At 29.6% G+C, this 20076-nt stretch overlaps 1 protein-coding gene and 1 pseudogene across 1 annotated transcript; both read left to right on the top strand.

Moving 5' to 3' along the window:
- LOC145932886 (uncharacterized) lies at nucleotides 1–2337 on the top strand. Its single transcript, XM_083032112.1, has 4 exons — nucleotides 1–196; nucleotides 442–610; nucleotides 1822–1984; nucleotides 2096–2337. The coding sequence occupies exons 1-4, from the start codon at nucleotides 72–74 to the stop codon at nucleotides 2335–2337; spliced, it is 699 nt and encodes a 232-aa protein (XP_082888238.1). The 5' UTR covers nucleotides 1–71.
- An 11604-nt stretch (nucleotides 2338–13941) lies between these two features.
- On the top strand, nucleotides 13942–19826 carry LOC145949073 (uncharacterized; annotated as a pseudogene).
- The last annotated feature ends 250 nt before the right edge of the window (nucleotides 19827–20076 follow it).

Here is a 20076-nt window from a genome sequence, read left to right as displayed (position 1 = left end):
ACTTAAAACGATCAATCGAACATGATACAAGTCATTCATTATCAAAAAAATATAGTGGAGGAGATTCGAGTATGTCTTGTAATACTAACAATTCTAAATTATCAAGTCAAAATAATAAAACGGTTGAGCCATCTGAAAGTATCAATGGATTGGAGAAAGATGTCGCGAACCTACGCGAAATTCTTAAACTTTTGAGGTATGCTAATAATATTAGTTTCTTATATTTCTTTCAATTTATTATAATTTGAAAATGTTGACTATATAAGTTTATTCAAAATTCTTATGTCAAACATGCTTTTAAATAAAATGTTATTGAAATTTATTTATGGTATTATACCAATAAAAAATCTTATGTCTGTGAAAAGTTTATAGTAATCATGTATTATGTATTATTTTTATTTTATTACATGTACGTACAATTATATATTTTCTACGTTACAGGCAACTGATGGAACAAAATTCTAAAATGTTATCTGACATAAAAACTTTAAAAGGGCAGCATATATCATCGATGCAAAACAATTTATATAAAAGACCAGATGGCTTTCCATTGAAAACGGTAGAAGAATTTAAGGAACTAGAAACTGATACAGATCGTCTGCAAGAATTGGTATTTATAATATCCTTTTAATCCAACGACATATATTATAATAAATATCATAATGGATCAAGCATTCAAATAAATAAAGCTGAAATTAATAGTTTATAAAATTAAGAAAGATAGTTGTTCTTTAAGACTAGTCATTTATCTTAGAGCAGAAAGATGTCACTCTATTAGCAATCAATTGTCCTATTAGATAATTGGTTGCGTTCAGCAGAGAAAGTTGCTATACAATAATTGTAAAGCAACTTTCTCTGCTGAACGCAGCCAATACTATATAATTAAATGCTATCTTAGAATTGATATATTGATGAAATATATAAGATACAACTAAAACAATATTTAAAAAGCTTTCAAAAATATAGCTTTCACAGTAAACTGTCAACATATAGCTTTACATGGTGCTGTACAAAGATATATGCTTGGTCTATATGATATTAATATTCTTTGCAAAAAATATATACGAGGGAGGTGACTTATTTTAATTTATCCACTCAAATATCTTTTTCCTATACTTTTTACAAGAAACTTTTTAACAAAAGTTGTAAGATTGCAAGGAGAACTATCTATTGATCCTCAATTGGCCTCGTATGGCGTCTTTCAAGGTCATTTTAAAGTTAACTTTTTTAAAATAAAATTACCCTAATATATATAATAATTTTATATAAATTGATTCCTTGTATTCTGCATAAAAAATTATAAAGATAAAATAACCAAAAATTGAACGTAGTTTACAAGATATTTTACCTCTCAATCTGACATTTTGGTATATAAAAAATTACAAAATAAAAAAAATCAAAAGGGATATCTTGTAGGGAATAGGAGGGGTAGCTTTAGGTAATGATAGGATTTGGTCGCTTGCGTATGCTGACGATATGGTTTTACTAGATAATAATTAGATAATAATTTATTTATTTATATGGCTATTTTATCCTTATAACTTATAACTTTTTATGCAGAATATTACAAGAAATTTATTTACATAAAACATTTTGAGTAGTTTCATTTTTAAAAAATCGAGTAAATTTTGTGTGACTTTGAGAAACGCCACTCAAAAATAATTCAAGATCGTGATATAATGTTCCTCTTGAACTCTACTACTTTTTTGTCAGAACATTTTTTTATAAAAAGCATAGAAGAAAAGATATCTGAATCGATAAATTAAAATAAGCCACCCGTATATAATTATAATTTAAAAATTTTATGAAAATTTGTTACAGCTAACATATCTTAAATTTGTTGGTGGCATAAAGTTAAGAGAAGCTCTCAGTCATTTCCAAAAAGAAACAATGACAGATGAGCTAATATGTAAATTTACTTACTGGGGTCGAACAAAAGAATCGTTGTCATTTTATAATACACAGATGGCAAAAGTGTATTTTTGTACGTATTTGTTTTTTGAAAACTATATGTGTGATATGCGCTATATATATTAAAATGTAAATACTTTAATTCTTGAAATATCAATAATGTATAAATATTTGTATTTTATAGATGCAGCTAAAACGTGTCCAAATTTTAAAGGGCCCGAAACTAGAGCGGAATTTAAATTAGAAATAATGGAAGTTTTTCGTGCGGCAAAGCAACGACAGTATTTGAAAAATAAAAGTACAGCGGCACTTTCAGAAGAAAATGAGGAAGAAATGTCTTCTGAGGATACTATTTTCAACGTTCAGTTCAATACTGATGATATTCCTGAAACGGAAGATCCTAATGCGTCCCATGAAAGTGATTGATGTAATGAGAGTATTCAAGATATGCACATTTATTAAAAATGTTATCCCTTTTAAATTTTAATTTCTATCTAAGTTTTTATTAAGATTTCTGGGTCCTCGCGACCATGTTAGATTGTGACGTCAGAGGAGAGAAAGCACACGCTGAAAATTCTTAGATGCCATTTTTAAATGAAAGGATATTTCGATGAAACACTATATTTCAGATGGTTTTAGCACACTTTTAAAATACCTCGAAAATTATTCTTTCCCTTGACAGTCAATCAACAACTGTAAAATAATCGTGATATATCAGACTTTGTCATGTGGAATGACTGCGCATGCAAAGACTAGACGCATTGGGCTTCATATTTTACAGTCATTTTACAGCTGTTTGATTATAAAGAGAGAAAAAGATAGTTTTCGAGGTATAAAGAGTGTGCTAAAGCCATCTGAAGTGCAGTTTCATTGAAACCGGAATATCTTTTTATTTTGAAATGGCATCTAAGAATTTTTAGCGTGTTTTCTCGCCTCTGACGTCATAATTCCAACATGGTCGGTGAGAAGCCAGGAGCCTTAACGGTGCGGACTATCTCAGAACAGCTTTTTTTTTTTATAGAAATGCAATTTCTTTTTTTCCGCAACATTTTTTGTGCACATTCTGTGTGTGTATAATATATATATATTATATATATATAAATAATATATTATTTTTCTATAAAAAAGAATGTGCCCCACATAGCATATGCGTATTCACAAGACATTAGGAATAAGATATATCCCAAAGATATTTTTAGGCGATAAGAGCCTCTATTACGGTTCTTGGGTGAGTTTGTTCACAAGGTGAAAATTACAAAAGTGAGGAGATTCATTAGATTTCGACAAATGAAATCGTAGATAATCTAGTGAATCTCTCACTTTTGTAATTTTCACCTCGTGAGTAAATTCATCCAAGAACCGTAATAGATTTCAAAAGATGTGGAGCAATAAGTTAAATCCTATATAATATATATTTTATTGTATATGAATATGATTTATTTTATATTTTATAAAAAAATGTGCAATTTGTTAAAATTATTATTTCTTTGAAAAAAGAATATGCGATAATTTGTAAGAATTAAAATTTTTACGTTTGTAACAATAAAAATAATATGTATATAAAATATACATATATATGTGATAACTATTTTGTAATAACCAAATATATATGTAATAAATAAAATTTTTTATCAATGATATTTGTTGAATTTTATAAATAATCCTAATTTGAATAGCTAATATGTGTCAAAAATATTATATTATTTTCGTGAACTCATAGCACTGCAATAAATACAAACATACAATGTTGTAATTTTCTAAACTTTATATAACATATAATATGCAATATTAATTTGAACATCATTTATGTACTCATGATGTCATCCTTTTGCAAAATTTTAAAGATATCACAACATGTCTGCGTTTTGAGTAGCATATGAGCCTGCATCTGTGTCTATTTTTGTCATCATGTTTGTAAGAAATATGAGTACAATATGAGTTCAGAGTGCATTTGTGTTGCTATCTGGATACGTCTTCGAAATGTCCTCTGAATGTCTTTAAGCTAATCTATGTGCTCTTTGCTTTCTGTTGCTTATTTTTTACCTCTTCCTTTATGGCTTTTTCGTGCTGTTTTTCAACAATCGTGTTATTCGTCACATGTTTCTTGTCCCTTCTAGAGTTCGTCATTAACGAACTTTAGAAAGGACAAGAAAAACGGTATAACAAAGCCAGAAAGCAAGAGATAAAAACCAAGCAACAGAAAACAAACAGCACATTGTAGATTAGCCTTTTTGGACATGCATGTTGTCTAAAAAAATATAGCGTTGAATAATTTACGTTACATATTTTTATAGATTAAATATCTCTACAAGTACGATGTCAAACAACTTTATTGAAGAGAAGTTAGAAGCGTGGGGTCTTCATGAATATATTGAGGAATTTAAAGGTAATTATTTTATTTTAATAATATAAGACATGATAATTATGTCGCATTTTTCATTATTTAGATGAGCAAATTGATGAGGAAGCATTCCTATATATGCCTGAATCTATGATAAAAGAATTAATACCTGTAATCGGAAAACGTTTTTGTTTTCTTCAAAATCGAAAACAATTACTGCGTGAAAATGAAAATTTAGTTTTGGTAAGATAATTTTTATATCATATTTCATATTTGTTAGACTTTTTATATTTGCATTTCTTATATTGAATCAATTAAAATTGTTTACAAATTAATATATCGATTTTTTATACATTATAAAATTAAATAAAATTTTTTGGTATAATTTTTATGATTAATGTTTCTTATATATTTGTTTCGAAATCTTTTGAAATACTATATTAATTTTTTTACATTTTAAATTAAATTGAATTAAGCAATCTTTAACATATATTATTTATTATATATTATAAATTTTGGTTTTTATTTCTTTATTTATTAAAATATTTATTTATGATTATTTGTGTGTGATTTAGGAAAGCTCATCAAATAAATTGTGCAAAAGTGAATCTGAGGATGCATGCAGTATAGTGAGTTCTTCGATGAACTCAATTCAAGATCATGGAAAGGTATACATTTTTATATGAATTTTGCAACATTCTTTCTTTTCATGTTTATATGCTTTTGATGACTATTAATATAAAAATGATAATTTTTTTATTACTTATATGTATGAAATTTAAAAACTGAATTGTAAGATACAAATTATATAGCATTCTTTTTTTAACACAAGACATATTGAAAATCTTAATAAAATGAATTAAAATGTGTGTATACATTGATTGGTTTATATCTATAAAATCTATAGTCAACTCTAATTTTTCAATTATGTAATGCAAACATATTAAACGTAAATATGAAAAAGTTAATTTTAATAATATCTATTTTATGTTTCTCTTCTAGAGTCTTGCTTTAAAAGAATTACTCTCTGAATCAAGCTGTGGTAAAAAAATATTGGAACAAACACGATTGACTTCGTCAGACCGCAATAAACTCTGTCATTTGATTGTTGATAGACTTCTTTGCAATTCTAAAAAGTATGTTGTAAATTTTTGTATTTAGAAAATTTTTATATAGTGTTTTCTCTTATTTCTTTATTACATTTTATTTTAATATTATAGAATAACTTCTGAACAGTTTCAAGAGTGGTCTGCAGCAATAGTTAGCATTTTTAGATATGAAAATATATCGACGTACTATGTACCATCAAATACAAATTTTAGACGTCTTGCTAACGGTAAACTTTGGGATAAGTACAATAATCTTAAAAAATATATTAAACAAGAGAAATGAGGACGAAAACATTGAAAATACTGATTGTCAAGAAGCATTACTCAAATTGCGTGCAATTCAACCGGATGATCCAAATCTCGAAAATCTTTGGAAAGAAACATTAAAACAAGGAATAGAGGGATTCGATTAATGCCTATTATGAAGAATATCCCATTTTAAAAACTTCTATTGGTGCTATATTGGTAATTATTCATAAAAATGTTTTATAATTTATTAAAATTATATTTTTTAAGCTATTATCTAATTTAACAATATTTTTATTGTCAATTATTGCAATTAAAAATAGATTTTGAGTTAGAAACAGCCATAGATGCGCATATTTTTTCAAATAAGTGGTCCCGAATTGCTCCATATATATTAGATCTCGCTGTAAAGAAAGAAGTTTGCTCATCATTGTGTGAACTACGTAATGGTATATACATATATATTTATTTTATTTATATATTATATATTTTTCTGTTATACACAATAATTATTCTGCAGCTAAGTATTTGAATTTGCAATAACATTTTATATTTATTTTACTAGTCTTTTTATAATTGTTATTTATATTTTTTAATTTATTTCAAATTTATTTTAAATATACTTCTTTTATACATAATAATATTTCTGAACATTATTATTAAAATTAATACATTTTAATTTCAGATATACCCCTCGAAACATTAAGTCTTCTTATATTACCTTATTTATTTCCACCGAATAATGTGAAAACAGGTAACAAAAAAAAGTGGAAGCTTTCTAAAATAGAAATTGCTGAAAGTTTTATTTGTCGCATTCCTGTAAGCAAATTTTAATATATTTTTTATGAAATTTTATTATTTATAAAAAATAATCTTAATATTATCTTATTTTCTTTAGAGTATAGCAGAATTGGAACCTAAATTAGAAAAACGAAAAGAGAAGCTTGAAGCTTTTGGGTTAACACTGCAGCCAATGGTAGTTGCGATTGGTTCGATTATAAATTTGACGGCTTTTTATGTTGTAGTAAACAACATTAAATACGAAGCAACGAGTTTAATAAATGCAGTAAACTTGTGCTTCCAAGTATTCTTTGCGCTGGATGCAAAATATCCAGTTGATTCTGAAATAGTGTGGTATTTTTTACAATATCATGTATATGATATTAATAACGCAAAATATAGTCGAAATTTTGTTTCTGTGGATACTACTTGGCACGATTTACAAGAACTAGCTGTATTCAGTGAGTAAGTTTAAAAAATCTTAATAATATATTGCTTTATTTTAAAAATTTATATAAGTTACTTATATATGTTTAATATCATTTATATTTTTAAATGTCAGTATATACATCCTTAATAATGATAAAGTGTCAATTTTGTTCTAATGTCTTTTCTAAAAAATATTTAAAACCACATATGCAATTTGAGGATCACGAAAATTTTAACTCTATCGAATACATTTGTCAATTTAAAAATTGTAATCGTTCCTACTCAGATATCAAAACACTTAATAAGCATAAGGTTGCTCAAAAAGTAATGCTCCATATATTTTCAGAAAGTTTAACAGGTTTTATCAATCAACTTTTATAGCCTTGTGCTGACATAAGATTATAGAAGTTGATGGTATGTAAAGAGGAAACATCCATATAAAATGTGTGCCATTCCATATACCTATCCATATAATAGGTGTGTAAATAAACCTGTTCATTGAATATTTGTAAGAATAAAATGTGGAGCATTATTTTCTGAGCAACCTTAGTATATATATAAAAAAAAAGAAACAATCACATAAGAATTAATATATTAAAAGTTAATAATAATTAATAAAAATGTTGCCGTGTCCACGGCCACGCGCTCCACGACCACGCGCTCCACGGCCACGCGCTCCACGGCCACGTGTTCTTCCTGCCCGTGTCCACCGGGCTCGTTTTTGATCTGGAAAAAAATAAAAAATCTAATATTAATATTCTTGAACAAAATAGACTTATTATTTTGAAAATTAATAATTCATATAAGGAGCGTTCATAAAGTTTGTATACCTTGACTTATAATGTAAATCTTGCAGAGTTACACATTTTTGCCAACGATGCAAGATATGTCAGATACAATTATTATAAAAATTGACATATTGTCTTTTAAAATGTTAAAATTTTATTAGTTTTTGTTTAAAAGACTGTATCAATTTCTACAATGATTGTACCTGACAAATCTTGCATTGCTGGAAAAAATGTAACCCTGCAGAATGTTTATATGTATAAAAAAAAAAATACTAATAAATGTGTACAGTTTTAAGTTATTACCACTTCATTCTTTTTCTTATAAGCAAAGGCACAAACTTTATGAACGCCGCTCATATTATTTATGTACTTACATTGCAAATCTTCTTCCGATTCCTTCATTTTGTTTGGCGATCTATTTTCTTTATTAGTAGCAGTCTTCTCTGCAGATGTGGAGGCAGTTCCCTGGGATGTGGAGGCAGTTCCCTGGGATGTGGAGGCAGTCTCCTTGGATGTGGAGACAGTTTCTTTGGATGTAGAGGTAGTCTTCTTAGATGCTGATATCACTTCTGCCAATTGTTTGTGTAAATTATACACTTCCGCTCGGAGTATTGCCATCTCGTCGACATCTTCAGAGAATGCATCCTAAAAACTTAATTAATTGCTCTCTCTCTCTCTCTCTCTCTCTCTCTCTCTCTCTCTCTCTCTCTCTCTCTCTCTCTCTCTCTCTCTCTCTCAATTATAACTCAAGAATACAATAATAACAGTATAACATCAATGTTACAATTTCCTACTCAACAATCGTATAAGGCATGGTATATTTGTGGCATTATTGAGTGGGAAATTGTAATATTGATGTTACTGTTATAGTTTGTGTTTGTTGGGAGTATGGAATATAATAAATATGTACTTACATTTTGTGATTTTCGTTTTTCTTCTTTCTTTTTCTCTTCTACTTTTTGCATTTTTTTTGACATCTATTATTTGTTGCACGTTCGTTCGTTCTAAGCAATAGTACCACTAAAGATGCCAGATTTCCGACGCAAACAACAACGCACACAAACAAAACCGTGTATATGTGAAGCTAGCTGCCAATCAAAGTTCACATATAAAGGGCCATCTACAATGGAGTCGTAAAGCCGTAAGTCATAAGAAATTGACCTACCACAGTCGATTATTTCAAAAATAATTAATTGTGATTTGTCAATTTCTTACGACTTACGGCTTTACAACTCCATTGTAGATGACTCTTAAGCCTAGTCTACAATAGAGTCGTAAGGTCGTAAACGTAAGAAATTGACCAATCATAGTTGAATTCGAGGAGAATAATCGACTGTAATTGGTCAATTTCTTACGTTTACGACCTTACGACTCTATTGTAGACTAGGCTTTAAAGGCCATTGCACGTACACAAATTTTAGTCGTAATCGCAAGGCCGTAAGCAAATCGTCCAATCACAGTCAAGCATTCTTATTACGTTATGATAATTCTTCTCTATATAAGACGATTTGCTTACGGCCTTACGATTACGACTAAAATTTTTGTACGTGCAATGGCCTTAAGGCTGATATTACATTTGTCGTACGACAAACTTTTTAAGTGCATTGATTGGCTACAAAATAGAGACTTGAGAAATTTTCTATATTTCAGCCAATCAATGCACTTAAAAAGTTTGTTGTACGACAAATGTAATATCGGCCTAAAGGCTCATGCAGACAGAACGCGTCAAGCAGCGAGCAGCAAACCAATGAGCGAGGTACTATTTGGTGACGCATCAACAATGGCATAAAAATCTAGCCTCGCTATTGGTTCCTGCTTGCTGCTTGACGCGTTCTGTCTGCATGAGCCTATATACACGGTTTTGTTTGTGTGAGTTTGTTGCTCGCGTCGCAAATCTGGCATCTTTGGTACCGCTGAAGTTAAGTCGGTGGTCGATAACCGTAATCCATAGAGATGCCGCTTGAGCTCTGTATGTCAATATTGGCAGGAGAAATATTTTATTATCACTTCGATATACTTAACCAAAAAGAAGTGTGGGGTATAAAAAGAAAGACGTGTGTAGTGTGTAGAAGAAAAGAAGAAAAGACAAAGAACAAGAAAATTGTAGAAAAAAATTTACAGATATATTTTTTACTTCTACATATATTTTCTCAAGGAATAGTAAATAGTTGAATTTTAAGAATAAAAATTCTTACAAAGAGAAAGAGAGAGAGAGAGAGATTTTTATCAGTACATTTAGAAGTATTAATGAAAAATTAGCAACATACAAAAACTATATATGCAAGGATAATAAAGAATAAGATAAATTATAATAAGAGAAAAATCAGAAATTGTTCAGGTAATCACACACACACACACACACACACACACACACACACACACACACACACACACACACACACACACACACACACACACACGCACGCACGCACGCACGCACGCACGCACGCACGCACACACGCACACACACACAGAGTGGTGGTCATGAAAATAGAGTCACTAAAAAAGAAAGAGAACAATTAGCAATAAATTTTATCATATTATTTATTCCAATTTAGTGTATTTAATTTTTATGATATAATTCCATTATTAAATATAATTAAAATTAACAGATTCTGTACTAAATTTCCCAGTAAAGTAACAAACCGAAATTTTATATATATTATAATATATTATCTTTGTGCGTAGTTTTGTATGTATGTAATACTTCTTATAAGCTAGTTAATAAAAATAATAAAAATAAATAAATAATACAAATAATATAATATAAATATATACAGGGTGAAACGTATAAAGTGACATTGTTAGCAAAATTTGAAGAAATATGAATAAATAATTTGTCGACACATTTAGTATAAAGGAGGACATTATATAATGGAAAAATATTTATTTTATAAATGGAGGAATTGAGTAGGTCTTGGACTCGATGATACAGATGAATTCTTTGTATCAAATGATCCATTGCTCTTTTTAGTACTTCTAATGAAATATTTTCAAGTGTTGCAATGATTCGCAATCATATGTATTATATAATAAATACAAATGTACTTTATGACTCTATAAATAATAAATATATTCGCAATCATATGTATTATATAATATACAAATGTACTTTATAATTCTATAAATAAATATATTCACAATTATATGTATTATATAATAAATATAAATGTAATTTATAACTCTATAAATATAATTTATTAGCTCGGATTAGCTTGGAGATAAAGAGCTTGTAGCATAGTCACCTTAGTCACTCAATTTTATTTCTTTAGATTACTTTTTATAAGGAAATGTTAAGAACATTGTAGAGTCTGAATCTTTAACAACTTGTGATAATACATATATGATTGCTCGAATCACTGCAGCACTTGAAAATATTTCATTAGAGATACTAAAAGGAGTAGTGAAACATTTGACACAGGATTCAGTTGTATCGTCGAGTCCAAGATAAAAGTTTGAACATTTATTATAAATAACAGAAATGCAAGTCATATATTTGAATTTTATTTTACTATGTATTTGTGGTTTTACCTAAATATGTTAGTTGTAATTTTCCACTCATAGATGTAACATTTTCAATATAACATATAGTGTAGTTATATTGTTATTATAGGTATATCAAATAGCACATTGATGCATCAATAAGTCAGTGTGCTATCTGGGATATAATGACAATATAATTACAATATAATATATGTTATATTGAAAATGTTACATCTATGAATGGGAAATTACAACTAACATATACGTTATATGTAACATGCTTTTTATTTACATGTATATAACATTTATATAATGTTATATTTACTTACATGTATATAACATTTATATAATGTTATATTTACTTACATGTATATAACATTTATATAATGTTTGCTGGGTTGTTATATAAAATTAAGTTTAGAAATAAAACATAATAAATTTGTTATCTATGTATTTGTATGTATAAAGAAGTTATGTTTTTATTATACAGCTATTATTATTTTTGTGAAGTGTTTTAAGCCTACGGCACACAGTACGATTTTTTGTACTGGATTTGATAAGATTTAGTAAGATATTAGAAATGCTGCATTCTGATTGGTGCATTTTTAGTATGTTACTAAATCTTATCAGATCCAGTATGAAAAATCGTACCGTGTGCCGTAGGCTTTACTTTATAATAATTAAATTTTTATTTAAGCAACGTTTAAGAAGATTCAAGAAAAGAAGAAAAGAAAATCAAGAAAAGATCAAGAAAAGAAGAAAAATTTAAGAAAAAATAAGACCAAAAAAAGAAGATATAAGGCTGTTGTGCGCCAATATAGAACTGTTGTGCCTGCAATAAACAGCTGTTGTGCGCCGATACAAGGCTGTTTTGCGCCTACAAAAGGTGGCTGCTGTGCGCCCATACAAAGCTGCTGTGCGCTTACAAAAAGTGGCTGCTGTGCGCCCATACAAGGCTGCTGTGCGCCTACAAAAAGTGGCTGCTGTGCGCCCATACAAGGCTGCTGTGCGCCTACAAAAAGTGGCTGCTGTGCGCCCATACAGTGGCTGCTGTGCGCCAATTAATTATTATTACATATTTACAAAAAAAATTGTATTTTTTGTAATATATTTTCATCGAATATATATAAAAAATGTCTGTAAAGATAAAAAAACATAGAATTTTATCACCTAGGGATAAAGATATAATCATTCGAGGTGAATGGTTAACCGATATACATATGGAATATTTTGACTATTTATTGCAAAATTGTTCAAATTATAGACCTGTCGAAACATGGCGATTACAACTTCCTGATACTATTCAGCCTATGCCAATTGATAAAAAACATATACAAATATTACATAGTTCGTCAGGTTCATCAGATGGACATTGGGTGTGTAGTTATTACGATACAAAAAATATATTTATTTATGATTCATTAAACAATAAAAAATTGCCTAAACATCATGAACAATTCTTGAAAAGATTATTTCCAACATATAACTTTGAAAAAAATCCTGTCAAATTTCCTACTGTACAATACCAACCAAACGGTAGCGATTGCGGGGTTTTTGCAATAGCCTTTGCAATTTCATTGTTATTCAATATTAAACCCGAAAAAATAAAATATGATCATAGTTTAATGCGTTTGCATTTAATTAAGATTTTTGAATCTAATGTTATTGAGCATTTTCCACAAGATCCACAATATGCTTCTCAAAAGGTGCTTCCATTAGTAGTAATAAAAGCAAGAGAGACTGAAGCAGACCGTATACGTACTATACGTCGATGTGAGACGGAACAACAAAGTTTGAATCGTTTAGAAAAGCAACGTCATATTGACCAATCTAAAAAAGAATTAAGTAATAATCAATTACAATTAATGGAAAATGCGTCAAAGAATTTCATGAAAACAAACAATGATATTTATGAAGAAACTAAGCAGCATGATTTGGAAAATCACTGCGTAAATAAACGTGCACGCTATACACAAGATTTAGAAAATAATCAGGCTAAAAAACATGATTCATATGAGCAAGATTCCGAAAATAATTGCATTGAACAGCACGATCTGTATAAACAGAGCTTTGAAGATAGATGCGCTAAACGACGCGATCGTTATAAACAAAATTTAAAAGACAATCGCGCTAAACAACGCGATCGATGTAGGCGAAATTTAAAAGATAATCGCGCTAAACAGTGTGATCGATATGAACAAAATTTAGAAAATAAACGCACTAAAAAGCGTAATCGATATCAACGGAATTTAGAAGATGAACGCATTAAAGATCGATATCGATATGAACAAGATTTAGAAAATAAACGCGCACAAAAGCGTATGCGTTATTCGAAAAACTTTGAGCATGAACGAGATAGACAAAAAAGATTGGATCCTAATCACAAATGGCTTTATAATAAGCGATATTATCAGACAAAAAACAGAACAAAATTAAGATAAAATCTACATTTAAAATAAAAACTTGCAATATTGTCAAAAAAATTACTAAAAAGTATGAACAATTCTGGTCGAAAAACATCATAAAACTTCGTAATTCGTCAGAAATATTTATAACAAATATTATTGAAAAAATCAATATTAAGGGTCATATTGAGAAACGATTAAAAGCCGAAAAAATTGTACGTTGATGCATGTGTATTAGAAAAAATTATATTCGCAATATATACAAAATGTTAAGTTCGATTAAAAAGAAATTAGAAGTGTATTTAACTCTTATCGCAGATTGTTCTACAATTGAAGACAAATTAACTGCGCTATGTGGCGAATCTAGACATACAGCTTCATCTGAAAATTATTTCATCGAGTCTACATATCATCATGATGTAAATCCATTAGAACCTTTGGTAGTGAATGTAGAAGGAAAAGTAGTAAACATATTACCATTAATAACAGAACGAGCTAAAAAATCTTGGTCGTGTAATACTTCAAACTGTAAAATTAACGACCCGCTTTTAATTGACCGTTCTCAGAAGTTTCTTAAAACCGTAAATACATGTTCTTTAAAGAATGAACCAAAACTGATGTGTAATACTGCAAGCTGTAAAATTAACGATCCGCTTTTAATTGATCGTTATCAGAAGTTTCTCCAAACCGTAAATACATGTACTTTAAAGAATGTACCAAAACTGATGCAAAGTATTCATAAATGTACTATGAAAACTTCAAATGAGAAATTGGGTCATATGCGTAGCTGTTATATTGATTTAACACTTTGCAAAGGAATGTTTCTTCCAGTTCAATTATTATCGCCTCATTTTCCAAAAGTAAAATATATGAAGCGTTTAATTTACCAACTTACAGTTTTTTATCGAAATATGGAAAATCTAGATGATGCATTAAATCATGGTGATACAAACACTTTGAATGAAATTGTGACTTCTGCACAGGAAAAAGTAGATATGCACAGACAGCAACGGACTGATATAATTTTGAGTAACGATGATATTATTTTTAAATCGTAAAGCATTTAAAGCGTTGACTAAACGCTCTATGGACACACCACGACATGTTTGCGTATCGTGCGAGTGATTGTGTTATAAAAAAAATGTTTCTAAAGTCAGTAGTCTTCAGACACAAATTTGGAGAGATTTAATGACGTATGTACAACAACAAAAAGTTGATGCGCAATATATATGTAATTATTGTGTAAACAAATTTCGTAAGGGCTTAATGCCTGCATACTGCGTCTTAAATAATCTCTTTACAAATCAGGTGCCTGAAGTAATATCATCTCTTAATACATTCGAAAAAATTCTTATACAGAGAGCTAAAGCGTTTCAAACTGTCCTCAAAATGGGAACTGTTATGAATAAAAAGTTGCCTCAAAGACAAATGGTACCAAAAGTTAAAGGTAGAACATTTCATTTACCACTGCCGTTACAGGAGACATTGAATAAATTATGTTCTAATACTGATCCAATAAATATTAATCATGAATTATATATATTAGTTAGAGGTATCCCGACAAAATCAAAGATTATTTGGGAAGAGGTAGTTGATGGGAAAAAGTATTTGACGCTTTAACGTGGTTAAAGCGCAACAATACTTTATACTCTCATATTATATTGCCAAATAATCACAATGATTTACGTTTACCAAAATTAAAAAATTCTGAATTCCAAATGGAAGAGACAGAAGATAATGCAGAAGTGGCTGATGATAAGACTAAATTATTAAATGATCCGATAGAAGAGATCAAAAATGATACAGAAGGCCAACGGAAAGCAATGTTAACTCAAGTTACTAATGTTGAAAACGATGGCTATTACGAACAATATACTATTTATCCCTTATATGAAAAGAAAGCAAATAAAACTGCGACAGCCTTATATCAAATGTTAAAAATTCAGGACTTGCCTTTGTATAATCGTGAGCAACATTTAGATTTAATGTGTTTTCCAGATTTATATTCTTCTGGTATTAATGGACAACGTGAGATTAGACAGGTCAAACTTCATGATCATGAATTTATTAAATGTCGTTTGACATCTAAACATCCACAGTATAGATTAAATCAACAATACTTATTTTATTTATTGAACGATGCAAATATGCGTCAATTAAGTCGTGGAATTTTTCATAAAATGAATGTAACTAATCTGCGACTTCGTTATACAGCTGCAGAATACTTAGACGCAATGTCGAAAGAATTGTTGGAATCTAATTTGAGTACAATATTTGCCACACTTCAAAATACGGAGCAATATTGGCGTAGACCGAGGAGTGATTTAAATTGTATGACACAGCATTATGGGCCTGCGACATGGTTTTTAACACTAAGTCCAAATGAGTGGTTATGGGAAGATTTAGGTGAATATATTCGTGAAGTAAATGGATGGCATGACGCTTCTTTAAGCGTTAGCATACTCATTGCTAGAGATCCTGTATCAACATCCAGGTTTCTCGATAATAAGTTTCGGGCAATGCTTGACTTTATCAAGTCCGAAGATCATCCAATTGGAGAAGTAAAGCACTATTTCTGGCGACGAGAATATCAAGGTAGAGGTAGAGGTATACAACATTTTCACTTATTAATTTGGATTAAAAATGCATTGATTTTCGGTGAATCTACTATGGAAGAAGTCTCCAAATTTATTTTACAACATATAAGCTGCAAAATGCCGGATAAAAATATTTCGCCATTATTATACAGTCGTGTTGATACTCATCAGCGACATATACATAACGATTATTGTCTTCGCTCTAAAAAAGTAGGACGTAAAGTTATTCGTCGATGTCGTTTTGGATTTCCTCGTCCCGTTACTGAAACTTTGAATATGAGAGATGTGGCAACTTCGATAGCCGGTAGAAAACAATTGAAACATAAAAGTAGACTTTATGATCTTCCTCGAACGGATAATGAAGTTAATATAAATGACTATAATCCTGTTCTTCTTACTACATGGGAAGGTAATATGGATATACAATTTATTGGTGAAAAATCATCGCTGCTTACCTGGTATATTACTAAATTATATATTAATATATTACTAAATTATATATTAATATATTAATAAAGCGGGAAAAAGTAAATTGTCTGAGACTATTCTTGATAGTAAGGATAACAAAAACAAATCATTAGCGAGTCATCTTTGGAATATTGCTTTGCGATTTACGAATAATAGAGAATGTGGAGCTCTCGAAGCTGCTGATACATTGTTAGGTATTCCTTTACATGGAACTGATCGAAATACAACCATCAGATGGTTAGATGTTAATCAAATACGATATAGAAAATTAAAAAGTCGCAGAGAAATTGAAGCTCTTGATGCTGAATCTACAGATATATTTTATCAATCTTTGATAGATGATCATTATCCACATAGACCAAACGAACTAGAAAATACGTCTCTTTATGAATTTGCACAGTGGTACGATATCTCGAAGATCAAACCGAAAAATAGATTCATTGAATATTATAAAATAGGTAATGGTTGTTATCTTAAACGGCGGCAGCGCGGATATCTTATTAATCATTATAGATATAATGTTAATACACAGCCGGAAAATTATTTCTTTGCGTTATTGCTTATGTTTAAACCATGGCGAAAATTAGAGGATCTTAAAAATGAATGCGATACTTATGCCGAATCGTTTCACAAAGTAAAACTGCATCTTATAGAAGCATTGCAATATCATGAAAGATTAGAAGAATTGCAAAAAGCATTTGAAACTGCAAAACAGTTAGTTCAGCAATGCTTAGATGACGATTTACAAAAAGAGCAGTCTCAGGGTGATCCTGAAAATGCGATAGGTATTCAGAATATAGAGGCTGGTGAAGCAATGCAAGATTTTAAAGATCTTGGTGATAGAGCGATTCGAGAAATTGATGTATCTAAAATGATAGTAAAATTAAATACGGATCAAAAACGAGTATTTGATAAAGTTATCAATGTTGTAGAGCCTGATAAATCATTATTACGATTATATTAGCGGAGAAGGTGATACTGGAAAAAGTTTCTTAATCAAGACTATTAAATGCTGGATAAAACAAAATCTCAACAAAGATACTGCTGTAGCAGCACCTACTGGTATAGCAGCATTTAATATAGATGGTTTGACAGTTCATAGATTGCTTCAATTACCCGTTGAACATGGTCAAACTCCTAAGTATAAACAATTATCTGATCATGTATTGAAAGTTTTACGAGCAGATCTTAAAGATGTTATTCTTTTTGTAATTGATGAAGTGTCAATGATATCTAATTTGACTTTAATATATATACATCTTCGATTGTCTGAGATTTTTGACACTGGTGATGCGACGGTTGGTTTGGTGGAAAGCATATTCTTTTATTCGGAGACTTGCTTCAATTACCTCCTGTACACGAAGATCCTATCTTTATACATTTATCAGATAAAAAAATTGCTAAATATCTTGGTTCTTTAAATGCTGTTAATTTATGGATTACATTATTTGAGTATGATGAATTGACAATCAATATGCGCCAGCAAGGAGATTATTCTTACCGTGAGTTATTGTCGCGAATTCGTATAGGTTTAGTGACAAAATCTGATTGTAAAATTCTAGAGAGTAGAAAAATATATTTCAAAGCTGATTCGAATCTAGATTAAATGAATTATGTGATTTTATTAACAGTTTACCATCGGACACTGTTTGTTTATTGCCAACTTGTAATATGTGTAATGTCCTTAATGATGCAATGTTAAGTCGCATTGTTTCCAAAGAAATATTATTAATTGCTCAAGATACGATTGAATGTATATCATATGTAAAAAAGAAAGTATTAAAAGTATTGTCAAATAACGATGATGATAACTCTCGAACAGCTGGGCTTTCAAAACAAATTACAATTAAAATTGGAGCAAAAGTTATGATTCGACGTAACATCGATGCTAGTTTGGGTCTTGTAAACGGTACAATTGCTAAAGTAATTTCAATTGTACGAGAAACGTCTACTGATGACATAGAAAAGCTTAAACTTCTTTTACCATCAGGTTTAGAATATGAAATTGAAAGAGTAAAGGTTAAATTTCAGGTATTGGATAGAGCGTATGTTATACGAAAACAATTTCCATTATCTCTAAGTTATGGCATCACTATTCATAAAAGCCACGGATTAAGTTTGCAAAGTGTTGTTACGGATATTGGCAACTCTGTATTTAGTTGTGGTCAAGTTTATGTTGCCTTGTCGCGAGTAACATCTCTAGAAGGATTACATTTAATTAACTTTGATCCTTCAGCAATAATTGCTAACGATGAAGCTATTATTGAATATAATCGTTTAAAACGGATACACAATCCAAAAGCAGAAATGATTGCTGTGTCGAAAGAACGCTGTCATAAAGTGAAAGATGTTCTATGGGCGTTACCAAAAGTAGTCGCTTCTGTTCAAAAATCAAGATCAAAAAATTCAAGGTATTGCTTCAAATCGAAGAATTCAAAGCACTGCTTGGGTTGTACATGGTTTTCAGAATACAGACAAAGTTTCATGTTATGCAAATACAGTATTACAATGTTTATTACATTTAAATGTTATTAGGCAACAGTTGATTAATTGCGACAAAACAGATGTTTTACGTTTATTAATGCATCGATATGAAAATGGAATGCGTAATCTAAATACATATGCAATACGGCAATGTTTAGGAGAATATTTTTCGAGCATTGTAAAACGAAATGCGTATGATTTTCTTACGGCTTTGCGAAAAATATGATTGCATAAGAAATTTGATACAACATCAGGTAACTTCTACCAAGCGATGCAAAACATGTGGCAATACAAAAACTATTGTTGAAAATAATATTGCTATTTCAATTTCCCTTGATAATTTAAAGGAAAAAAGTTATAATCTTAATGATTTATTAAATGCTACATTTTCACATTGGTTTCACTTACACAACGAATCATGTGAATATTGTACTGGAACTGATAAAATATTTAAAAATGAAGTAACATTAACAAGAGAAATAATTGTTACTCGTTTAATACAATTTTTATCACAAGATGGTAAATTAATAAAAGCAGAACACAAATTTAACTTATGTGCTGTTCCAACAACTAAAGTATTAATAGCGGGACAATTGTACAAGACGATGAATGTTATACTTTATGATGGTTCGTGCACCGATGAAGGTCATTATATAAGCATATGTAGAGAAGGACTATCTAATATTTGGATCGAAATTGATGATGCGCAAGTTAAAAAGAGGCAGTGGCCTAGAGGTGCTAAAGATGTTTATATAATATTTTTACAAAAAATAGCTAATAAATAATACAAATTCGATATAAAATAAAGTAGTTATAAAATTCTCACTAAATAGATTTTTATATCAAATTTATGATTAATATTTAATCATTTAATATTGTATTTCGATCAGTCCTATATAAAAGAATGTATCGTAATGTATTAGCAATTTCATGACAACGCTTTATATTCTGCATTATTCGTAAAGTGCAAAAAAATATTTTTTACATAAATGGTCAATAATTTGCCTTTACTACTAAAAATGGAATGATATAACA

The sequence above is a fragment of the Prenolepis imparis genome, unplaced genomic scaffold (assembly GCF_030444845.1).
Source record: "Prenolepis imparis isolate NDT839.2.m4 unplaced genomic scaffold, iyPreImpa1.0 SCAF_2, whole genome shotgun sequence".
NCBI lineage: Eukaryota > Metazoa > Arthropoda > Insecta > Hymenoptera > Formicidae > Prenolepis > Prenolepis imparis.
This window is presented reverse-complemented; position numbering and strand designations above follow the sequence as displayed.

Coding starts and splice junctions, on each gene's coding strand:
- LOC145932886 (XM_083032112.1), top strand. CDS start 72: ATGTCTTGTAATACTAACAATTCTAAATTATCAAGTCAAAATAATAAA. Junction 611..1,821: donor CAGATCGTCTGCAAGAATTG/GTATTTATAATA, acceptor AATTTGTTACAG/CTAACATATCTTAAATTTGT. Junction 1,985..2,095: donor GATGGCAAAAGTGTATTTTT/GTACGTATTTGT, acceptor TGTATTTTATAG/ATGCAGCTAAAACGTGTCCA.